General features: G+C 23.8%; 4 protein-coding genes across 9 annotated transcripts; 1 reads left to right on the top strand and 3 right to left on the bottom strand.

Moving 5' to 3' along the window:
• Positions 1–317: 317 nt before the first annotated feature.
• On the bottom strand, positions 318–5,543 carry LOC124956863 (serine protease gd-like). 3 transcript variants are annotated; one of them, XM_047513200.1, is made up of 7 exons: positions 5,254–5,543; positions 4,643–4,879; positions 3,535–3,759; positions 3,024–3,189; positions 2,263–2,745; positions 1,463–1,830; positions 318–1,007 (listed from the first exon to the last, which is right to left on the bottom strand). In XM_047513200.1, the coding sequence occupies exons 3-7, from the start codon at positions 3,748–3,750 to the stop codon at positions 738–740; spliced, it is 1,503 nt and encodes a 500-aa protein (XP_047369156.1). In that variant the 5' UTR covers positions 3,751–3,759; positions 4,643–4,879; positions 5,254–5,543; the 3' UTR covers positions 318–737. The 3 variants fall into 3 exon arrangements, with proteins under 3 accessions (XP_047369156.1, XP_047369155.1, XP_047369157.1); XM_047513199.1 differs by lacking the exon at positions 5,254–5,543 and having other exon boundaries at positions 4,643–5,123; XM_047513201.1 differs by lacking the exons at positions 4,643–4,879; positions 5,254–5,543 and having other exon boundaries at positions 3,535–3,775.
• Positions 5,544–9,798: 4,255 nt separating this feature from the next.
• Positions 9,799–14,831, top strand: LOC124957011. Of its 3 annotated transcripts, XR_007103423.1 has the most exons (6): positions 9,799–10,179; positions 10,264–10,415; positions 10,580–10,652; positions 10,754–10,959; positions 11,306–11,412; positions 11,497–14,830. XR_007103423.1 is itself a non-coding variant. In XM_047513582.1 (5 exons), the coding sequence occupies exons 1-4, from the start codon at positions 9,988–9,990 to the stop codon at positions 10,922–10,924; spliced, it is 588 nt and encodes a 195-aa protein (XP_047369538.1). In that variant the 5' UTR covers positions 9,799–9,987; the 3' UTR covers positions 10,925–10,959; positions 11,306–14,831. The 3 variants fall into 3 exon arrangements, 2 of the variants coding, with proteins under 2 accessions (XP_047369538.1, XP_047369537.1); XM_047513582.1 differs by having other exon boundaries at positions 11,306–14,831; XM_047513581.1 differs by lacking the exons at positions 11,306–11,412; positions 11,497–14,830 and having other exon boundaries at positions 10,754–11,052.
• LOC124957010 (kinetochore-associated protein 1) lies at positions 11,060–19,344 on the bottom strand. Of its 2 annotated transcripts, none has more exons than XM_047513580.1 (29): positions 19,284–19,344; positions 19,054–19,202; positions 18,737–18,910; positions 18,175–18,635; positions 17,888–18,085; positions 17,372–17,790; positions 17,124–17,292; positions 16,940–17,035; positions 16,667–16,858; positions 16,430–16,560; positions 16,234–16,339; positions 15,864–16,104; positions 15,614–15,758; positions 15,379–15,530; positions 15,060–15,290; positions 14,937–14,980; positions 14,555–14,850; positions 14,332–14,489; positions 14,042–14,245; positions 13,814–13,929; positions 13,618–13,727; positions 13,408–13,529; positions 13,036–13,308; positions 12,812–12,903; positions 12,347–12,708; positions 12,082–12,270; positions 11,768–11,999; positions 11,291–11,677; positions 11,060–11,131 (listed from the first exon to the last, which is right to left on the bottom strand). In XM_047513580.1, exons 2-29 carry the CDS (start codon positions 19,088–19,090, stop codon positions 11,084–11,086), a joined length of 5,385 nt encoding a protein of 1,794 aa, XP_047369536.1. In that variant the 5' UTR covers positions 19,091–19,202; positions 19,284–19,344; the 3' UTR covers positions 11,060–11,083. The 2 variants fall into 2 exon arrangements, with proteins under 2 accessions (XP_047369536.1, XP_047369535.1); XM_047513579.1 differs by having other exon boundaries at positions 18,737–18,933; positions 19,284–19,338.
• On the bottom strand, positions 19,313–20,507 carry LOC124957143. The gene is made up of 6 exons (XM_047513879.1): positions 20,394–20,507; positions 20,096–20,251; positions 19,774–20,015; positions 19,516–19,629; positions 19,354–19,407; positions 19,313–19,316 (listed from the first exon to the last, which is right to left on the bottom strand). The coding sequence occupies exons 2-6, from the start codon at positions 20,231–20,233 to the stop codon at positions 19,313–19,315; spliced, it is 552 nt and encodes a 183-aa protein (XP_047369835.1). The 5' UTR covers positions 20,234–20,251; positions 20,394–20,507.
• Between the last annotated feature and the right edge of the window lie 77 nt (positions 20,508–20,584).

The raw sequence follows: 20,584 nt of genomic DNA, 5'->3' as shown, positions 1-20,584 counted from the left end.
CGAAGGGTAATAATATGAAGGATATGTAAGCTGATATATAAAAGCTATTATAATATTCTTTGATATAACTAATAAGCCTTCTATCGTTAATAATAAACTCTATATACATAATGAAGTAAGTATACGCGTGAAAATTATCTACTCTGGTCATATAAATATATATATATATACTTTATACTTGTATACCTATTTTGAATATTATTGTCAATTGTATAAAATCAATCAACCATATTTTGTTATTTTTAATTTGTTAATGATTAACATATATAAGTGTGTATGTATGTATGTATGTATGTATGTATGTATGTATGTATGTATGTGTGTGTGTGTGTGTGTGTGTGTGTGTGTGTGTGTGTGTGTATGTGTGTGTGTGCGATACTGATCACAGAGGTAGCTGAAAAAATGTAACAAATCTAAAAGGAACAACGTATGAACTAATGATTATGAAAGTGTTCTAATTGTAAATCATTTGAGTTATTAAAAAATATATTTTATAGGATGCTCTATTCTTAAACTTTTTTATTTATTTCTTTATAAATTAATTTTTAAAAGTATTATCTTTCACAAGAATAAAAATATATATATTTATTTTTTCTATATGTTGTCATCATGGAAAATGATAATTATTAAATAATTCAAATACAAATATTATGAAAAATATCTGAATTAGACTGCTTTCATAATCTCCAGCCCATATCATCTGGATTTACTCGATTTTTGTCTTATCAAATTTAACTTCACAAAGTTATTTGCAAACGTATCCAATCTAAATGTTTTGCTACGTCGACATAAACAACATAATGACTAAGGTCACAGGACATTGTACTTCTATCTAAAATAGAGCGTGAAACAACACCACGTAATTGATAACGTCCATCTGTTTTACGTATCACCAAACCACTTCCACTATCACCATTACATGGTCCAATACCATTTCTAGAACCAGCACAGAAAGTACGATTGGATGTAAAAGCGACAAAACCTGCATTACTCCAGAGACAATCTTCCTATATAATAATTGAAATTCAATTAATTAGGCATATATATATATATGGTGATATAAAATAAAACTAAGTGGATCTTCTTTGTTATTTATCTGCCACTATTTGGATATCCCTTTTTCTATTGAACTTTTAATATTTTTTACTCGAAAAATTATTTAAATAAATATATAAATATTTAAATAACACAAACATATATATATATATATATATATATGTTCTATTCTAAATTTGTAATAAAAATACTAAAAATTTTAACATTACAAATAATGATAACAAGCGGATAACGAAAAAAAAAAGATCCAGCTAAGCTATTAATAGTCAGTCAAATTTTAAAATAAAATTAAAAATAAAATATAAAAGTATAAAAGATAATAGTAAGAAAATTTGATATTAATTTATAATTTTGTTAAAAGAAAAAAAAAAAAAAAAAAAAAAAAAAAAAAAAAAAAAAACCTTACCTGAGATACAATTGGTACAATGGCCATGTGAGGATTAGTCAAGTATTTACCAAATTCATCTTGACCCCAACCAATAACATATCCCTTGGATCCAACGATATCACGTAGATCGTTTGATCCAGACCAAAGACAAATTGGTTTGATAAAATCAGAAAATTCGACTGGTTCCCACAATGTTATTACAGCTAAATCAGCGTCAGCAGTTGGATCTTTAATATCACTCTTGTAATCTGGATGTAATTTGTATTCTTTCACTTCTCGATTAACCGATCCTTCTTCTCTCCAATCTCGTAAACGATAACGTCCTAATGAAACGAGCATTGTACTGGCTGGTAAGATTACGTCATCTAATCTTGTACAATGTGCCACTGTTATCAAAGATATAATATTAATGAAAATTAAATCCTCGAATTAAATATATTAATTATCTTTAATATAGCTAAAGTTTTGGATAAATATTTTTAGAATATATTAAACTATGTTGTAACGTATATATATATATAAAATGATATAAATAATTAAGAATTAGCGTAAAACAATTAGATCTTATTAATTTTTATATTTTCACGGTATGGATCGATAATCCTTAAATGGAACGTTTTTATTAAGAAGAAAGAAAAATTACCTTTTCAAGGATACTCTTAAAAGAAACAATTAAAAACGTATCAATTCAATTTAAGATTTGTTCGATCAAATGATGACAAATCAAGGATAATTAATATTCAATGAAATAATCCAAAATTATCAGAAATTAAGAAAGACAGATCGTTGCGATTATTGCTGTAATATTAATGTAATACCTGTAACAATGTGCTTATTCGTAACCAGAGTACCAGTACAATGAAATTCAAATTGTATCTTGACGACGAAAATGGCGACCAACCAAGGCCATTGACCTGGACTTGTCTCCAAACCTTTGGCTATTAAAGGATTAATATTGTTATCTGGAATATTAACACGACCACAGTTATCGTCGCTGTTATCATTCAAGGGTTTGTTTTCTGATAACATTTTATTTGGTATTGAGAATAATGGTGGTGATGGTTGTGGTGATGGTCGTGGCGGTGGCGATGATGGCGGCGGTTGTGGTGGTGGTGGTGGTGATGGTAGTGGTGATGGTGTTTCTTGTATCAATGACGGAGACCAGATTTGATTGAACGGTATAAAATCATTGAAATTCGGTTGTGTATCAAGATTGTTTCCTTGATTAGGTGAAATAGTTAATATTCTTGGTGGAAAAAGCGTATGTTCCAAAACAATGGATGTCACGATTCGTCCCAATGCTGCAAGATAGTTTTATTAAATAAATAATATGTATCAAATTTAAAAATTTCTTTGTTAATAATTCTATGATTAATTGTTATTAATCATTTCTATTTAATACAAATGTCTATTTAATTATATAGACGTATAAGATTTAAAAATTACAAGAACTTTTGTATAAAGAAATTTTTGAAATTTACTATTGTTCAATTGTATTACAATATTGATTGGAGTGCAAAGATTTAATTATCAATCAGATCACTGATGATTGATAATGATCAGTGATATAAAAACTTACCACGCGGACCACTGCAATATAGTTGTTCATTGAACCATATATTTGTTAAGATCGGTAATGGCTGGCTTATTGGAAAATGAACTAAATAAAATAATGATCTTCCCTGTTGAACGGCTCTAACTGATTCTTCTTTTGATTGTGCCAATTCCAATCGCCCGACATATTTCTAAAATAATGAAGATCTTATCAATCGGATTTTGTTAAATAATTGATCGGTCTATAATATTACATTTTCAAGGAAGTTCATTTTCTAGGAATACATTAAATTGTACATTAAATTAAAATTTTATATAATAAATAATAATAATAATAATAATAATAATAATAATAATAATAATATATATATATATATATATATATATATATATATATATATAGAACATTTCATTTTATAAAAAAACTATTTTATAAAAAAAGAAAAAGAAAAAAAAACAAAGAAGAAAAGATAACAGACGATACATATTTTCAATGGCGTCGATTTATCGTTTCTTATTAAAAAAAAATACTTTACCGATGGTAAAGACGTTGCCACAGATAATTCTATTTTCAAATGCAACGCCATATTTCTTGGTGGCCATGGTATTTCCACTTGTCCCATGTCCTCGAAATTATTGTTACGAATATAACGAAAATATTCCGGGCATGGTGATTTGATGGCCATTGCTCCATTTAACAAAAACAATAGATGATGGAGAAGAAATATAAGCTTTGCAATCTCGTTGATCATTTTGTTAATCTGTCGTCAAAAGATAAAAATTATTTTAATTGAACATACATGATTCACAATATAAAACTGAGAGTTTACAATGATTTAAGATTATAATGATAAATTTATAATGAATTTTCTCGTAATTTTTCCCATAAATTTCCCATAAGCGAAATGCACTAAATCGATGGACAAGTTTAAATATATATATAATTCTTATACAAATAGATAAATGTTCTCTTTCATACTTAAAAAAAAAATATATATATATATATTTTTCATACTTAAAATATATATATATATATTTTTTTTTTTTTTTTTTTGAAGTATGGAAGAGAACCTTTGTATAACAATTTGTTTCATAAAACTATCCCTAGTTAGTGATAAACTGAGTGAAGAAAAAACTGCTCCTGATGGCCTAAAGATTTTCTGACAAAAAAACAAATTGTTTCGCAATAATAATATTGAAAGAAATCAAAGAAAGACACATTAGACACATAATAAACGAACAATTAGATCGATTATTAGATAATTATTAGTGATATGAATTTTAATAGATTTTTTACGAATGTAAAAAATTTTAGATGTTACTCTAACAGTTTAATTTGTTAATAAAATATCTTGTTTTCCCCACGATGTTGATCAGTTTCATTTTAAGAGTATGCTTAATCCCTAACAGATAGTAGTAACGCTTGTTATTAAACGATAAAATGCTACATTTCTTTCTCTCTTTTTTTTTTTTTTTTTTTTTTTTTTTTTTTTTTTTTTTTTCTTTACTTTTCCTAACATATACCGATATATACAAAAAGACACAGAAAAAAATCAATAATATAAAACTCAAAAGTATAAACACGAGCAAGCACTGATCGTTAAAGACATTGATAGAAGAAAATCATTATCCATTATTTTTTACCTTAATACGATAATTTTTGTTAAAAGGACAGTGAACTTCCGATAGAACTAAAAATCATATTATAATGTCAGAACAGTGATAATCATCATCATCATCATCATCATCATCCTCATCATCATCCTCATCATCGTCGTCGTTATCATTATTATTATCCTTTTTCGTCACATGTTCAATTGTTAGTAATCGTCAATAAATAAAAACGCGCACCAATGTAACTCTCCTTTAATCCTTTCTTCTCTAATATCACAGATTAAAAGAATAATTTATTGTACGATAATTTTTCCAATTGATATCTATATCGTAATTTGGATCATTGATTTCGATCATTTAGATCGAACAAAATCCTTTTAGACATTGTCTACGATACACACACACACACACTCTCTCTCTCTCTCTCTCTCTCTCTCTCTCTCTCTTCGTTAAGAAACATCAACTGAAAACAAGTTCAATGTCGTTTGGATATATTTATTTTTCTCTTTTCCGAGAGAGAGAGAGGGAGAGATAGAAAGAAGGGATAAAAATGAACAGGAGAGAGAGAGAGAGAGAGAGAGAGAGAGAGAGAGAGAGAGAAATTGAGAGAAGGAAAAATTAAGATAAATTTGAATTTTCACCGAAACGTCGATAAAGTCAAAGAGTATATAACACTGTTACATCGTAGAGATGCATTTACGTTTCCTTTGTACTTGAAATTTATTTATTGCGTTTATAAATGGATATGTAAGTACACTGCTAATAAAAAAAAAAAAAAAAAGAAAAAAAAAATAAAAAAGAAAAAGGAAACCTGGTAGCACTGGTAATAAATATCTTCGAACGAGTCACTATACGATTCGTCGTCGATCAGATTGACGAGTGTCAAACGAATAATGATTTAAGTATATAAGTAGTTACTTCTTCTTCGCATGCGTAAGATAGAAAAGATGAGATCAAGTAAATCTACTTAAGTCTTACTAATGTTTTCTTTTCTCTCTCTCTCTCTCTCTCTCTCTCTCTCTCTCTCTCTTTCTCTCTCTCTATCTATCTATCTATCTATGTATCTCTATCTCTATCTCTCCCTACTTTTATTTCTATCCATCTTTTTCTATCTACTTCCACTTTGGCTATTTATCAAGATAAAACGATCAAGAAAAATTTGTAATATTTATTATAACTTTGATGATATTATTTGAAGATTATTCTTAATATTTCAATTGAATTCTATCATTTTTATTAATATTTTAATAAAATGACGATGATGTCAAAATGTATATCTCTTTCCATTTTTTTTATATCATTTGCATTTGAAAAAATTACTATTGCCATTATTTTCTATTAATTATTTTCAATGAGAAAGAGAGAGAGAGAGAGAGAGAGAGAGGGAGAGAGAGAGAGAGATAGAGAGAGAAAAGAAAAATGAAAATTTCTCCAAAGAAAAAATAGAGGAAAGTAATAATTTTTTTCTTATGTCGATTACAACATCTTTTGCCTGACTCATATGTTCATGTACTTACGTATTTATTTACGTACATACATACGTCAGGGAATATACCTAGAGGGAAAAAAGAAGAATCCGATGAGTCCTCAAAAATCTATTACTATTTTCATCGGGGATGACCCCTCCAATTCTTCGTCTCCTTTTTCTCATTTTTATGACGTTGACAATTTTTCATATCCTTCCTTTTCATATCCTAAAAATAATTAACAAATGATTCCTCTTTTACAGAGATGTTGGACGGTGGAAGGGAGCGGGGGAAGAACCGTTGTATAACATATAAAAAATATTTAAGAATATTACCGCATAGTTATTTTAATTATTTGATTAATTATCTCTATAGGTCAATTTGATAATTAAATAATTCGTGGAAATATATTAAGTTTTCTTTTTTTTTTTTTTTCTTTTTCTTTTTAACATTCAATAGCCATTGACTTTTTGATCAATAAAAAAAAAAAAAAAAAAGAAAAAAAAAAGAAAGGAAAGTTATCTATATAATATTTTATTCTATATAATTATTTTTCTTCGTGATATAATTAATTTATATATAATATATAATATATAATTATAGTATATATTAAGTATTATATGATCCAATGTTCAAGTTAACGTTGATTTTAAATTTGACTTTTATTTTTTCTTCTCTTTTGTTCTTTTTCTTTTTCTTTCTTCTTCGTTTTTTTTTTTTTTTTTTTTTCTAGAAAGACGATGACTCTGCAATTACTGTAAAAATGATTTTGGAATAATAAACATTCGAAAAAAATTCATATATAATAAAATATATGTAGATTAGTTCAATAAGAGTTTGTAAATTAATTCGATTGTGTTAATGTTTCTGTGTGCTCTTGTACAATCTCATTGTTAATCATGGGATGGGAAATACCATAGACATCCGTGATGTGAGTCATAACAGGATGACGTAGAATAAATCACTTTGGATCTTATAAATATATATATATATATATTTTGTTCGATCGATTCGTTCTAAAACAAATAAATCAAATAAAACTTCTTGATCATTTATGAAAAATTGAAAAAGATTTGAGATTTGTCAATAATAATTTGTTATTTTATAACTGAAACTATTATAAATTAACAATGCTAAATGATTTTGAGATTGAGATCATCAACAAAATAATAATTCATTGTTTAATTGATATAGAAATACAAGTACACTATTTTCTTAAATTTCATAAAAAGAGATTTCCTTTTCTTTTTTTTTTCTTTTTTCTTTTTTTAGATATTTTACACAAATATCATTTTTTAATACTATTATAATATTATATCTAGATCTTTATAAGTTTTATATATATATATATATTATAATAATATTTATTAATAAATAAATAAATAAATAAATAAAAAATATTTTTCGAAATGTATATAAGAAAAGATTCATAAATAATATCAAGTAAATACAAATTAATAAACTTATCCTCATGACGATATATTATAATTTTTTGGATTTATTTTTTCCCTGTTTCTTTTTCCTTCTATTTTTTTCTTTTTTTTTTTATATATATGTATATATTTAGAAAGAACGCATATCAAATTGTGACAAATAATTAAATAATCAATATAATCAGCAAGGTGTTCTTCGAGGCGAGACAATAGAGGATTTATAGTACAATTACGATTATCTTACTACTATAATAATATATAATCTCCATTTTCTTAATCATTTTTTCATCAGTTTTGTAATTTTTGCAATGTTATTTAAAGTTGAGTCACTTGCGCGTTTCATTGTACCTACAAATCTTTTTATTTCATTATTTCTTTTTTCCTTATTTTTTATATTTTATTTATTTATTTATTTATTTTTTTTTTGCTTAATATATCAATCAACGGTAATAAATCGATCGGAAAAATTTACAAATGTTTCATTGTTAGAAAGAAACATTTTTGTGAAACTGATATGGGCTCTTTAAATATTTATATAATATATGTAAATATTTATATAAACTTTTCCTCTATTTATTTTTTTCTTTTCTGACGTCATTCTTTCTTTTCAAAAGGAAAAGAAAAAAGAATAAAAAAAGAACAAAGAAAACAAAATGGCAGAACTTGTCAAGTACAAGTCGATCATTATATTATTTTTTTTCTTTCAGAAATATCGTGATAATATCGTAATACGATAATTTTAATATAAAAAAAATTATTTTCCGATTATATAGAATGTTGAATATCGGAACTCTGAAAGAATTGATTATCAACTCATATCCTTCATATGTATACATTGCATTTGAATTCTTTACACATTCTATCGTCGTGTTTACTTTATTTAACACGAAACGATAAGTATATTCTCATTGTTCCATTGGAGTATCAGAAATATAATGTTAGACGATAATCGTTGATTAAAACGATTCAATATTTTTTCTGTTGAATATTTAAATATTGAAATATTTTTTATATTCAATATTTAAATATTATACTATACATTAATGTATACGATAATATTTTCATAGAATAATTATTAAAGATAAATTCTAAAATAATTCATTTATAATTTCATCTTTTTTCTTATCTATTTATATATATTTATAATATATGAATTAATAAGCTTGTCATATTTGTAACCTCAAATTTTGTAAAAACATTTTATATATTTGACAATGAAATATGATTTTATCGATTTTTATTATCTGTTATTATTATCAAACATTATAATAATCCACATTTAATTAAATTATAATTATTTAATAATAAATTAATAATAAGATTGTCATATTCGTATTAAAATTTTATTAATATATTATTTACTTCACAATGGACGAAATAAATTTTCAATTACTTTTTCTTGCAATTTTCATAAATATTGTAAATCTATAAACGTCAGTTCGAATTTATAATTAGAAAATAATTAATTTGAAATGAATAATAAAAATTAAAAATCGAGAAACGAGAGAGGAGAACATACAAAGATCTCTATGAGTTTATAGAAAATGAGATGAGACTGTTGTGTGTATTTCTAATGCTTTTTTGGTTAAACATCTTCGATGAGTTTTATCTTTGTTACGTATTAGAATAAACATGAGTTAATGATGCAAGAACGATACTACTCATCACAATTACCATATTATATAGAATTGCATTACCTTCGAGAATGCATGATACTCGATTTGTTACAATGAATATTTTTCTTCTCTAAATTCGTATGATTTCCCGCGTTATTTTTTCCCTCCTTCTTAACAACTTTTTATTTATTAATAAACTTCTTCTTTCTAATTTCATCATTAATCAATTAAAGAAAACAAAAATAGATAGTTAATAATACATTAATATTAACATTAACAATAAATTAATTCAAATTATTGAATTTAAAGAAAATACTGCAAAGTCAAATCAAATTCAAAAATCCCACCTTAGTTCTGATTGATTCGTAGAATTAATATGTCGTTCAATTCATTTTCAGAGATATTCTTTATTTTTTTTTTTTTTTTTAATAGAAGTGTCATGTATCAATTATGTAAATGCTAGATAAGAAAAATTAACGATTTTTCTTTTGTAATTTATTATGCATTTTCTTTTATAATTCATATGCATACAAATGATACGTTCAGGTCGTAAACAATCGACCAATCACAGTGAAGAATGAATAATTAAGAGGATCGTTCTTAAAAGAAAAATATATAACCTTTATTTTATATTTGTTTGATTATTATATCGTTATATTTGAATAGATATTATTTTTAGAGTATGTATATATTTAAATATATAAAAATATATTGTGCAAATGTTCAAACATTGACATAGAGAGAGAGAGAGAGAAAAAAAGATAGTGAAACAATATATTTAGTCATAGAAATATATAGTATCTAATATCTAAACCTAAGATAATTCAGTGTTATTTTTTTTAATAAATAAATATTCAACAATGAATAAGATTTATAATATTATTGCAAGACGATCGATCTTTCAAACCACTCGTTTGCTTTATTCTGGTCATTATCAAATAAGACTTTATTATCATGTCAATCGTGATATTTGGATGAATAATATTATACAGGATGGTCTTAATTTATCTATAATAAAAAGATTTAAACACAAAAGGAAAGATTCGGTAAAGGTAATTACGAAGATCGTTATATAATTATACGTTACTTTAATTAATAATGATTCCAAAAAAGTTATTTATTATTGTATATGGAAGAAAGTACAAGAGGATGATTTTGAATCTGATGAGGAAGATGAATCAGATACTGAATTAGACGAATCACAGAATAAAAGTATAATAACAAATATTAAAGTTAATTCTTTACGTGTAGATTCTATAATTAAAAATGCAATTGGTACATCACGCAAGTAAGAGAATTAATTTTTTTGATAATAATAATAATATGCAATTAAAAAAAAAAAAATTATAGATATAGGTTATCTCGAATTACTCTAGTAATATATTTGCTACAGTAATTAATTGAAGTAATTAATAATTTTGTTATTATGTTCTTGTTGACGTTTGATTATAGAAATATAGAGACTGCATTTTATGAGAGTAAAATTCGTATTAATGAGAAAAAAGTGCTGAAAATGTCTACAGAGGTAAAGATTATAATTCGGATTAAGATCGAACGTATAAATTATTTTTAATTATTTATACGTATATATATTTTAATTATTATAAAAATTATATATTATTGTAGGTTAAACTTAACGATGAAATTGATGTTATCCGTGATCGACCTAACAAAAATATAAATCAGCTTATAATTTCACGAATTAAAATTTTATCAATTACTCCAATATCGGGTGCTCTTAGGATTAAAATATCTAAAGATAAAAATTTATTAATCGATGATTATACACAATCGTAGAAAAGTTAAATTGGCCTTAATCAATTGAAAATTTAGTAAGTAAATATACATGTAACACTTGTTCATGTCATATTTAGATTTTTATTAAACAAAAAAAAAAAAAAATAAATGTTATAAAATATTGTATATAATTAATATAAAATATAAATGATTGTATTATTACTTAAATTCTGCTTTCTCTACATTTTGTTTTAATATTGTAATACACTGAAAAATAAAAATTCAAGTAAATACATTTAATTATCCAAAAAAGTGAATATATATATATATATATATATATATATATATATATATATATATATTTGTTTGTTTATTTAATTATTATTTAAATTATATCAATAATAATAATGATACGTGTATACTTACATATGGAATTCCAAGTATCCCTTTTGATGATAAATCTTTCAAATCATCGATAATATCTTGAATATTTGAAAAAGATTGGATACGATCGAAAACATATTTTTTATCAACAATATCTAAATATGGTAAGAATGCAATTGCTAAATGTGGCTGTTGACATTGAAAACAATAATTTAAAATATCATTAAATTTTAATTCGTATGTAATAGGACACGAATATAAAAGACAGAAGGCCATTATACAAGTATCTATTTGTTCCAATGATGGTGTTATATCCATTTTACTAAATGGTTCTGCTATAACAACTTGCCAAGCTAATTTATATCCTTTGCATGTTGTAACAATGCTCATATTACGTATCCGTGGTAAAATTTCCATTAATTCGTTTATCTTAACAGAGACGACATTTTTGATAAAAAAAAAAAAAAAAATATTATTGTAAAATTAAATAATATAATAATTTTATGTGATATTTCTTACCATAAGTAATGTAGCCATTTGTGTCAGGCATTTGTCCCAAATGTTATAATCATTTATATCGTAATCCGTACAAATTTCAATAATTAAAATTAAAGCTTGTCGTGAATAATATTGAGTATTAAATAACATTTGTACAAGTTCATTTTTAGAACTTGTTTCAAATGTAATTATATTATATCCTAATCCTAAAGCTTCCAATTTGCTTAAATATTTTAAAGTTTTTGTATATTGCCTGTAAATATATGAAATTGTTAGATTATAATATGTTGAAAAAATATAAACATTAAAATTATATGTGTACAATTAACTTATACCTAACAGTAATTATTTCTCGTTTAATTAACTGCTGTAAAGTTATTGGATCTATAATAGATTGCAGAACGTCTAATGCTCTATATCGCATTTCATAGCTATAATCGTTTTCATTGCTTTCACCAAAACCTATGTCTATTAAAAGATGTACTGATAAATTTACATCTCCATGTTGAAGCATATAACAAGCTCTGTAAAAAAGAAGATTTGTCATATAATTCAATATAATTTATTATTGAGATAAATAATATTAATTTAATATATTACCTGCATAAATTATTATCAGAAACTGTACTGATGTCTGAACGTGTCAAATTAGAAAGTACATCTGTAAAACTTTGATCAAATTTAATCTGTTCAGAATCTGTATGTAACCATTCTTGAAGTAATTGAAAACGCAATTTAACTAAATTCAAATTAAAGAGATGACCTAAAGCATCAACTGCCGAATTAATATCAGGTCTAAGATCAATGGCGCTTCTATATCTTAATGGTATACTATCATCCATATATAATGTTTTAATTAATTCAGATGGATATGAAATCAATGAAATATAAGTATCTTTTCCCAAACCATGTGTTCGCAAAATATGTTCAGCTGTAAATCTTAAATATTTAAATCGTATTTTCTGCAATAAAAAGAAATATACCATTGATAATATTTTTACAAATATATTTATGATTTTTATCGAAGACAAAAAGAAACAAAAAAAAAAAAAAAAGATTACTAACTTCTAACAAATCTTCTTCGAAGTTTGTAGATTGTTGAACTGCTGTTTCCGCATATGTAAAACATTGTTGTATTGCGGCAACTCGATCTGCACCTATTAAATGTAATTTTAAAGAATTTAAATGTTAATTCAAGATTCAAATGTTAATTTAAAAATAACATTTATATATATAAACGTTATAAATAATTATAAATAATTATAAATATAAAGTTATGTTGGATATACCAGGTGGTGTATAATTTACAACATAGTATAGTGCAGCAGTTGCATAATATAATGCATTTGGTCCCATTCGTTCTATACACTTCAATACATTTTCAAGGAAGATATTGTTTTTAGGATGAAGTGACCATTCTGTAATTCTTTTGCTATTCAATGGTCCCCATTCTTGTATAACTTCCTCCTTTATAGCTACAGAACATATTATATGTGGTTCTAATTTGATAATAGATGCAATGGTTAACCATTTTTCATAAGTTTTCAAATTTAATTCAGATGCTATAACAAAAAAGGAAAAACATTATTAAAAAAGTAATAGAATTATAATAATTTATATAATTTATAAATTTATTATTGTACGTAATATTACACGCATACTTATGAGTTTCCAGATGTCAATTTTTGGTAAAAAAGGAATTCTATATTCTGCAATAGCAGGTAATGATTTATATTCTGGATTGAGACGCATCCATTCTTCTTGTTCTATTAATGTAGGTTGTCTAGAAAAATAAAATTACATATAATTTTTCAATGTGTTCAGAATTCAACAATTTATCATTTTCTAAGTTTTGTATTTAAATTATTTACCCATATCGCGTATAATTTTGCAAAAAACAAAAATAATTTCTTGTTTCACTTGTTCCTATTCCTATCAGATCCATTAAAATAATAAATGCTTCGTAATGATAGAAATTAATCTGCATTACAAAAAAATAAATATAAGACACTTTGGATATATATATATATATATGTTTATATATAAATTTTAATAGTAGACACTTACTTCTGACAACATATTTCGAGCACATTGCTTTAATGTACTCTTGTCTACAATTTTTTTGGTCACAACAGTACATTTTGTTCTTAATTTGTTTATCTCGTCTTGGTCAATTTGCAATTCTGATTGATATACAAAAAGAAAAAAAAATGAATGTAACATTTAGAATAAAATATTTAATTTAAAAATAAATAATATAAATATAAATATACACAAACATATTTTAATACTTACCTTTCTTCCCATTACAAAAAGAAATTGTAAATGTAGGATTCCAAGTATTTAATAATACTTGTAAATAAAGTATCAAGCAATCGTCTATATCAAATCCAAAACATTCACAGAAATCTTGTAGCAATGGAATAATCTTGTTATTATTATAATTCATTAAACGTGTTAATATTTGTCTTTTCTCTGTATTATCACTGATAAAAATCTCTGTAAATAAATAAAGATATTTTCATATAAATAGAATAATTCCTTATATATATTTTATTTAATATTAATAATAAGAATATACAAACCTTTGTACGTTATTGAATAAGCGGACAATCTCTGTGCCCAATAATGTAACATTTTATACCATTTAAATGATTCCAGGAGTGATTGATTTCTTTGTAAGTAAAAATATTCGTAACCTAATATTGAAATCGTAGCATGTCTTGAGTAATCTGCTTGTAATCTGTAATCATAAAGTTGACGTATTATATTATTTAGAAATATTTTTTATATGATTATTATACTTACGATTTAGATGTTATAGAAAGCCATTTAGATGCTTCTTGATCGGATAACATAAAAAGACAGGATAAACCAAGTTGTAAATCAAATTTTGGAGCATTAATCACTCTTTTCAATAACCTTTTTATAATGTGTGATAACAATGATTGTATTTCATTTAATATATTTTGTTCCTTCGTTAATGAAAAACAAAAACTGAAGTATAATGTTTTAACAATTTTAAATACTGCATACTCATTATGTACAAGGCTAATTTCATTTATTTTCTTAAGTAGATTATTCAACAATTCTTCTATTGTTTTCTGTGTAAAAATATAACGTTTATAAAATGTATATTTATTGTGAAATAGTATATACTTAATATATAAATAATTATAAATGAAAATACCTGTTCTTGTATCCAATCTTTTTTAATTGTTTTTTCTTGGAACGCTATATGAAGAAATATAAAAATATAAATACATTATATATATAATATAAAACAAATTTGACATTTAAAATTATTACTCACACATAGTTTTGAAATCTGCATATGCAATGACAAGAGATAATACATCTTCTATTACGGTCAACAATGATGGATTCAACGATATGGCAAAATCTTTATATATTGTATATAATTTCCATTGTGATTTATGAATTTCTTTAGAACTTGCGTCTATAGGACTTGTGTAATGTTTATCTAAAGATTTAGAATATAATTCTGCTGAATTGTAACACTTAAGCATACATTCTATTTCACCTAAAACAAAAAAATGAAATTGAAGGCTAATGCATAATATTCTTAAAAAAAAGAAAAAAAAAGAAAAAAAAAAAGTTTTGTCATTTACCTCTATCACAACAGTTTAATGCAGAAGCGCATAAATTTTTGATAATATTTGCAGTTTCCGCATTTAATTTTGTATCGTGTAAAGTTAATACACATATATCTTTCACGTATTTACACTCATTTGCCATTATGTCAATATCAGATTTTTCAAATCTAAAAAATAAAAAAGAAATATATATATATATGTACGTGTGTGTGTGTGTGTTAATTATACCCTAAATATTATGTAAACTTACCCTGTTAAATGTTTTAATATGTCAAGATTTTTTGTATCTTCTAATAATATAGAGATAATCTTTAATCTTGGTAATTTTAGAATATTTGCAAGTTTAACAGCTTTTTTATATGCAGTTAAAGTAGATAAAGATTGTGCCTTTAACTCTAAATATAAATAATACCGACATATATATGTATATATATATATATATTATTATTATTATATCTGTTTCCTAAATAACTATATTATTTTATAAAATAATCTCTTACCACGGCTCAAATTTGTAATACAAATCTGTAATATTTCATTCTTTCCAATATATAATTTATCAAGTGGAATAATAACATTGAATTCTTTCTTAATTTGATATAAATTTTTAACAGCATTAATTCTATTTACAATGCCATTGTAATAGTATTGTTGAATTTTAGATTTTGTTAACATATCTTGTAATTTTGTGTTAATCCAACTTAAGCATTCGAAATAATATTCAATAGATTCAGGAATGTCCTAAATCAAAAATAATTTTTATAAAAAAATGTCATTGTGTGTGCGCGCGCGCACGCGCGCGTGTGTGTGTGTGGTAGAAAAAAAAACATATTTCTTAAAAAAATAATTTTAACTCTTAAATATAAATACCTTTAAGGTAAAACTAGAAACAATATAATTAACAATTTGTTCATAGCAATAAAGGGCAATGTCATCTTCCAAATTGTTTAAAACTTGAAATGTTATCTCAAAATTTCTGTAAAATGATTAAATGGATTAATATTAAAAATATAAAAAAATTAATGAGTTAATAAATTTTAACAATAATTTTTTTACAAAAACTTACCCTCGCGTCAAATAATAATTAATGCAAGAAGAAAATGCTTTCTTTCTTAATAATAAATTATTCTTAGTTAATTCGTATAGATCATTTAACATTTCTTTACGATTTTGTTTAATGATAAAAAATATTAATTTCTAAAAAAAAAAAAAAAAAAAAAAAAAAAAAAAAAAAAAAAATAAAACATAAATATAATTGTAAAATTTTATAACTTTTTATTACAATATAATATTCCTTACTAACATCATTTATGCCAGTGTTTGCGTAGCCATATTTCTTCAGTATAAATTTTATTGGTATATAATCACGTTCAATTTTAATTTTTGTAGATAAAGGATGTTCAAATTTTATACTCATTTCTGCTAATTGAGATATAGTTGAACTCCATGGAATAGATGCTTTCTTTAATATTTCTAGAGTTAGCTTAAGTCGATTCTATAACATATAATTTTCTAATATAATATATGTATATATGTATATATATATATATTTTTTTTTTTATTATAATTAGTTCACCTGTATATTATGTATAAACATGATAATAATAGCAATTCTTCTCTCCCATGGAGCTTCTTCCCATGACCACCAATCTTTCGAATTATATATAAGTTTCTATATAATATTTAAATATTATATGATATTAAATGATTTTTCAATATTACTTTTATACTTATAAATAATATAATATAATAATATATACTTGAATGTATGATGAAAAGACGAGATCATTTTCTAAAGAATGATTAAGTATATATTGTCTCAAAAATTTTTCTATCAATTCGTGAATACCTTCAATAGGTATTTTATTTAATAACAAATATATTACATCTATTGGCTCACCGATGTAAGAATTAATAGATATCTTTATCCTGTGTGTAAACAATGTTTTAATAATGTATATTTATATATATATATATATTTTTTTTAATTTTATTAACGATAACTTACCTATGATCAATTTTCAATTGTTTTAAATCGTGTAAGGCTTGAATTATATTCATGAATAATTTAAAAGTTGAACTTTCATTGATATTTTCTTTATAAAAATATAACGGTGAATTTTTATCAAATTTTAACAAAGTTAAAAATTTCGTGGCAAAGTCAATCCCTATTTGTGGCCATAATTCGGATTGAAAATTTTCCAAAGATTTTATTTTTTTACAACCCCAAGTAATAATATCATTTATCACCTCAGGTAATAAAGATAATATAGATGGTACAAAATTTGATAACCATGGCCATAGAACTGTTAGAGAAATTTTATCCGATATAGTTTTTAAAATATCTTGTACAGTTTCAATTGATAAATTTTTTTCTATGTCCGGTAAATGTCTAGACCAGATCAAAGCAGCTGCTTCGAGTTCTCCCTGTGTATAAACGTATTTGTATTTTTTTTTCTTTGTTTCTTTCTTTTATACGCATTATTTAAATAATATAAATTATGAAAATAATTTATTAGCTTACCATATCCAAACGAATTTTACATTCTTCTAATAAATCAGCTCGTGAAAATCGTATCCATTCATTTAAAGTTTGATCGGGTGTATATTCATTAGCCACTAAAGTTTCATAAAGTATTTCAAAAGTTTCTAATTTATGAATGGCAGTATTTATAGATCTAAGAAGATTTAATTGTTCATTTTGTATCATGTTCATATTATCCTACAAACAGAAATATTTTAATATTCTAATAAAGTATAAAAACTGCAAAACTATATTTCTTTTAATTATTGTAACTTATAAATGATTACCTTACTATTATCAATAATTCTTTGTCTTGCATATAAAAGTAATTTTTTCATCTGCTTATAATCAAACATAATAACATTTGTACAACAATTAATTACAAATTTCATATCACTTATTTCATTTAATGTGTTTATTAAAATATCTAAATTAATTAAACCTGATGTTTCCTTAGCCCAAGGACTAAGCTGTTCAGTGAATAATATTGCTTTTGATATGTGAATACTTTCCAAAGATAGATTGAATTTTTTTGCAAACATTTCTGCTTCTTTAAATTGTCTTCTTTTTAATAATCTTTCTAAGCGAAAATTTGGAGCACTTTCTATTATACTTTTTATTCTAATTGTATTTATATTTGTGCTCTTAATAATCCCTTCTATGAATAATATCGATCCAATGGACGAATTTAAAGTATCTACCAAATTCGTAGTTGTAGGTACATTTATTTGAAATTTTTGCTCAAATTCTGAAATTGTATAATAGAAGTTTACATCAATTAACATCCAGAATGTTGCTTTTAACCATAAAAAAAAAAAAAAAAAAAAAAAAAAAGAAGAAAACATTTACCAGGAAAAGAAACCAAACGTAAAGTAAACATATCATTATTTCCATTTTCTAATAGAAATAAAATTTCAGAATGATTATTGCTTTCATCATTAATTATCATAAAATCTATAATTGGTTCGTTGTAAACCATTTTACCAATTAATGTTCTAGTACATACTATACTCATAGATTTATCTGTATGTAAACATAACATTGCACTGAAATATATATACATATATATATATATATATATATATATAAATATATAAAAAGAAATATTATAAAATAAATATAATTAATTGAAATTTGAAATTTTAAAAAATTTATATAAGACTTACTTGAGATTTTTAAAAATTTGGACTTTTTTATAACCATATGACAAAGCACTTAGATTACAGGAATTTTTACTTGGCCAAACAAAACAAGTATTTTTCCCTATGAGAATTATACTTGAATTATCTGGTATTACAGCTACGGTAAATAATTCCTAAAAATTAAAATTATTTACAAAATAATAACATAATATTTGAAATATTTAATTATATCGATTAAATATCTTTTACATTACCTCATTTTTTTCAAATCCTTCAAATACCATTATACATTGTATATTTTCTTTAAATTCTTTCTGTAATAAATCATCATTTTCAATATCAGTAGAAATGAATTTTTCAACAGAAAATAAAGTAACTCTGAAATATTTATATAATAATTAATATAATATTATGATTAAGATGAAATTAAATTTTGTAAATGTTTCAAATTATACAATCAAAGAATTATTTTAAAGTAGCTTATACCTATAAATAGCACCTTTTCCATTGATAAGAATAATTTCAGTTAAATCATTATTTTCTTTCTCTATAAATATTTTCATAATATTAAAATAATCATTTGTAAGATCAAATATATTTCTAAAAGAAAAACAAATAAATTCAATTTATATTGATTATTTTAAAAATATTAATTAAAGTATAACTTATATCTATAAAATTTTCTTTTCATATTATTTCATATATATATATATATATATATATATATATATATAGCTTACTCACATAGAAAAAATAACCCCACTATTATCTGATAAATGTAAACAATATAACATTCCATTTTTCAATACAACATATAAATATTCTTCGTTCCTTGATATACAATAACATGTTATTAAGGAATCGAAACCTATACTTAATAATATATTTATGCATGTTTCATCTTCAAATATTGTAATGGATTTATCAATTGCTATACACAATTTAGTACGTTGAAGAGAACCTTGAATGTTTGGTTTATTTTTGACCTTATGAAAGAAACAAAATTTATAATAATTATTTCTTAAAAAGTATTTAATAAATAAAATTTAACGATATCACATCATACTTCTCCATCCGCTTGTACGGTTGCAAGTGTGACAGTTTCATAAATAGATGTTTTACTTTCTATAACAATTCTCGTTCCAAAATTAATAGTTTCATCTTCCGTATCGAAACCCGATAAAACATTATTCCACAAAGCCATTTTATCACTGTTTCATCACTAAAACAACAAGTACAACAAACAAATTTCAAATTCAAACTGAACACGTTTTAAGAAAAAAAAAAAAGAAAAAAAAAAAAAAAGAGAACTATTAATTTGTTAACGATACTAGAAATTGTATTGACTTTATAATAATGTATACTTGAAATGTAATATTTTTAAACAATGTATTTTTCTTTTTTCTCTTTTTTTATTTCTAAAACAAACACCTTCAACCACGAAGTTAATTATTAAATAATTTAAAAATTTACGCTCGTTACAAAAGATAAAAAAGATTGAATTTGACCAATCCGATGAATTTGACCAATCAGATGATTGGATTTAATTCTAGAT

This window comes from Vespa velutina, chromosome 24 (genome assembly GCF_912470025.1).
Source record: "Vespa velutina chromosome 24, iVesVel2.1, whole genome shotgun sequence".
Lineage (NCBI taxonomy): Eukaryota > Metazoa > Arthropoda > Insecta > Hymenoptera > Vespidae > Vespa > Vespa velutina.
Note: the sequence above shows the minus strand (reverse complement) of the source record. Positions and strands in the feature narration are given on the sequence as shown.

Excerpts from the sequence above, each read along its gene's own strand:
- LOC124957011 (XM_047513582.1), top strand. The coding sequence starts at position 9,988 with ATGAATAAGATTTATAATATTATTGCAAGACGATCGATCTTTCAAACC. Across the intron at positions 10,180-10,263 it reads AAAGGAAAGATTCGGTAAAG|AAAGTACAAGAGGATGATTT; the intron begins GTAATTACGAAG and ends TGTATATGGAAG. Across the intron at positions 10,416-10,579 it reads GCAATTGGTACATCACGCAA|AAATATAGAGACTGCATTTT; the intron begins GTAAGAGAATTA and ends GTTTGATTATAG.
- LOC124957010 (XM_047513579.1), bottom strand. The coding sequence starts at position 19,313 with ATGGTATTTGAAGGATTTGAAAAAAATGAG. Across the intron at positions 13,728-13,813 it reads CTCGAAATATGTTGTCAGAA|ATTAATTTCTATCATTACGA; the intron begins GTAAGTGTCTAC and ends TTTGTAATGCAG. Across the intron at positions 13,530-13,617 it reads CAAAATTATACGCGATATGG|ACAACCTACATTAATAGAAC; the intron begins GTAAATAATTTA and ends TTATTTTTCTAG.
- LOC124957143 (XM_047513879.1), bottom strand. The coding sequence starts at position 20,233 with ATGGCTTTGTGGAATAATGTTTTATCGGGTTTCGATACGGAAGATGAA. Across the intron at positions 19,630-19,773 it reads AGTGGGGTTATTTTTTCTAT|AAATATATTTGATCTTACAA; the intron begins GTGAGTAAGCTA and ends TTTTTCTTTTAG. Across the intron at positions 19,408-19,515 it reads GGAAAAGGTGCTATTTATAG|AGTTACTTTATTTTCTGTTG; the intron begins GTATAAGCTACT and ends TAAATATTTCAG.
- LOC124956863 (XM_047513200.1), bottom strand. The coding sequence starts at position 3,750 with ATGATCAACGAGATTGCAAAGCTTATATTTCTTCTCCATCATCTATTG. Across the intron at positions 2,746-3,023 it reads ATATTGCAGTGGTCCGCGTG|CATTGGGACGAATCGTGACA; the intron begins GTAAGTTTTTAT and ends ACTATCTTGCAG. Across the intron at positions 1,831-2,262 it reads GAATAAGCACATTGTTACAG|TGGCACATTGTACAAGATTA; the intron begins GTATTACATTAA and ends CTTTGATAACAG.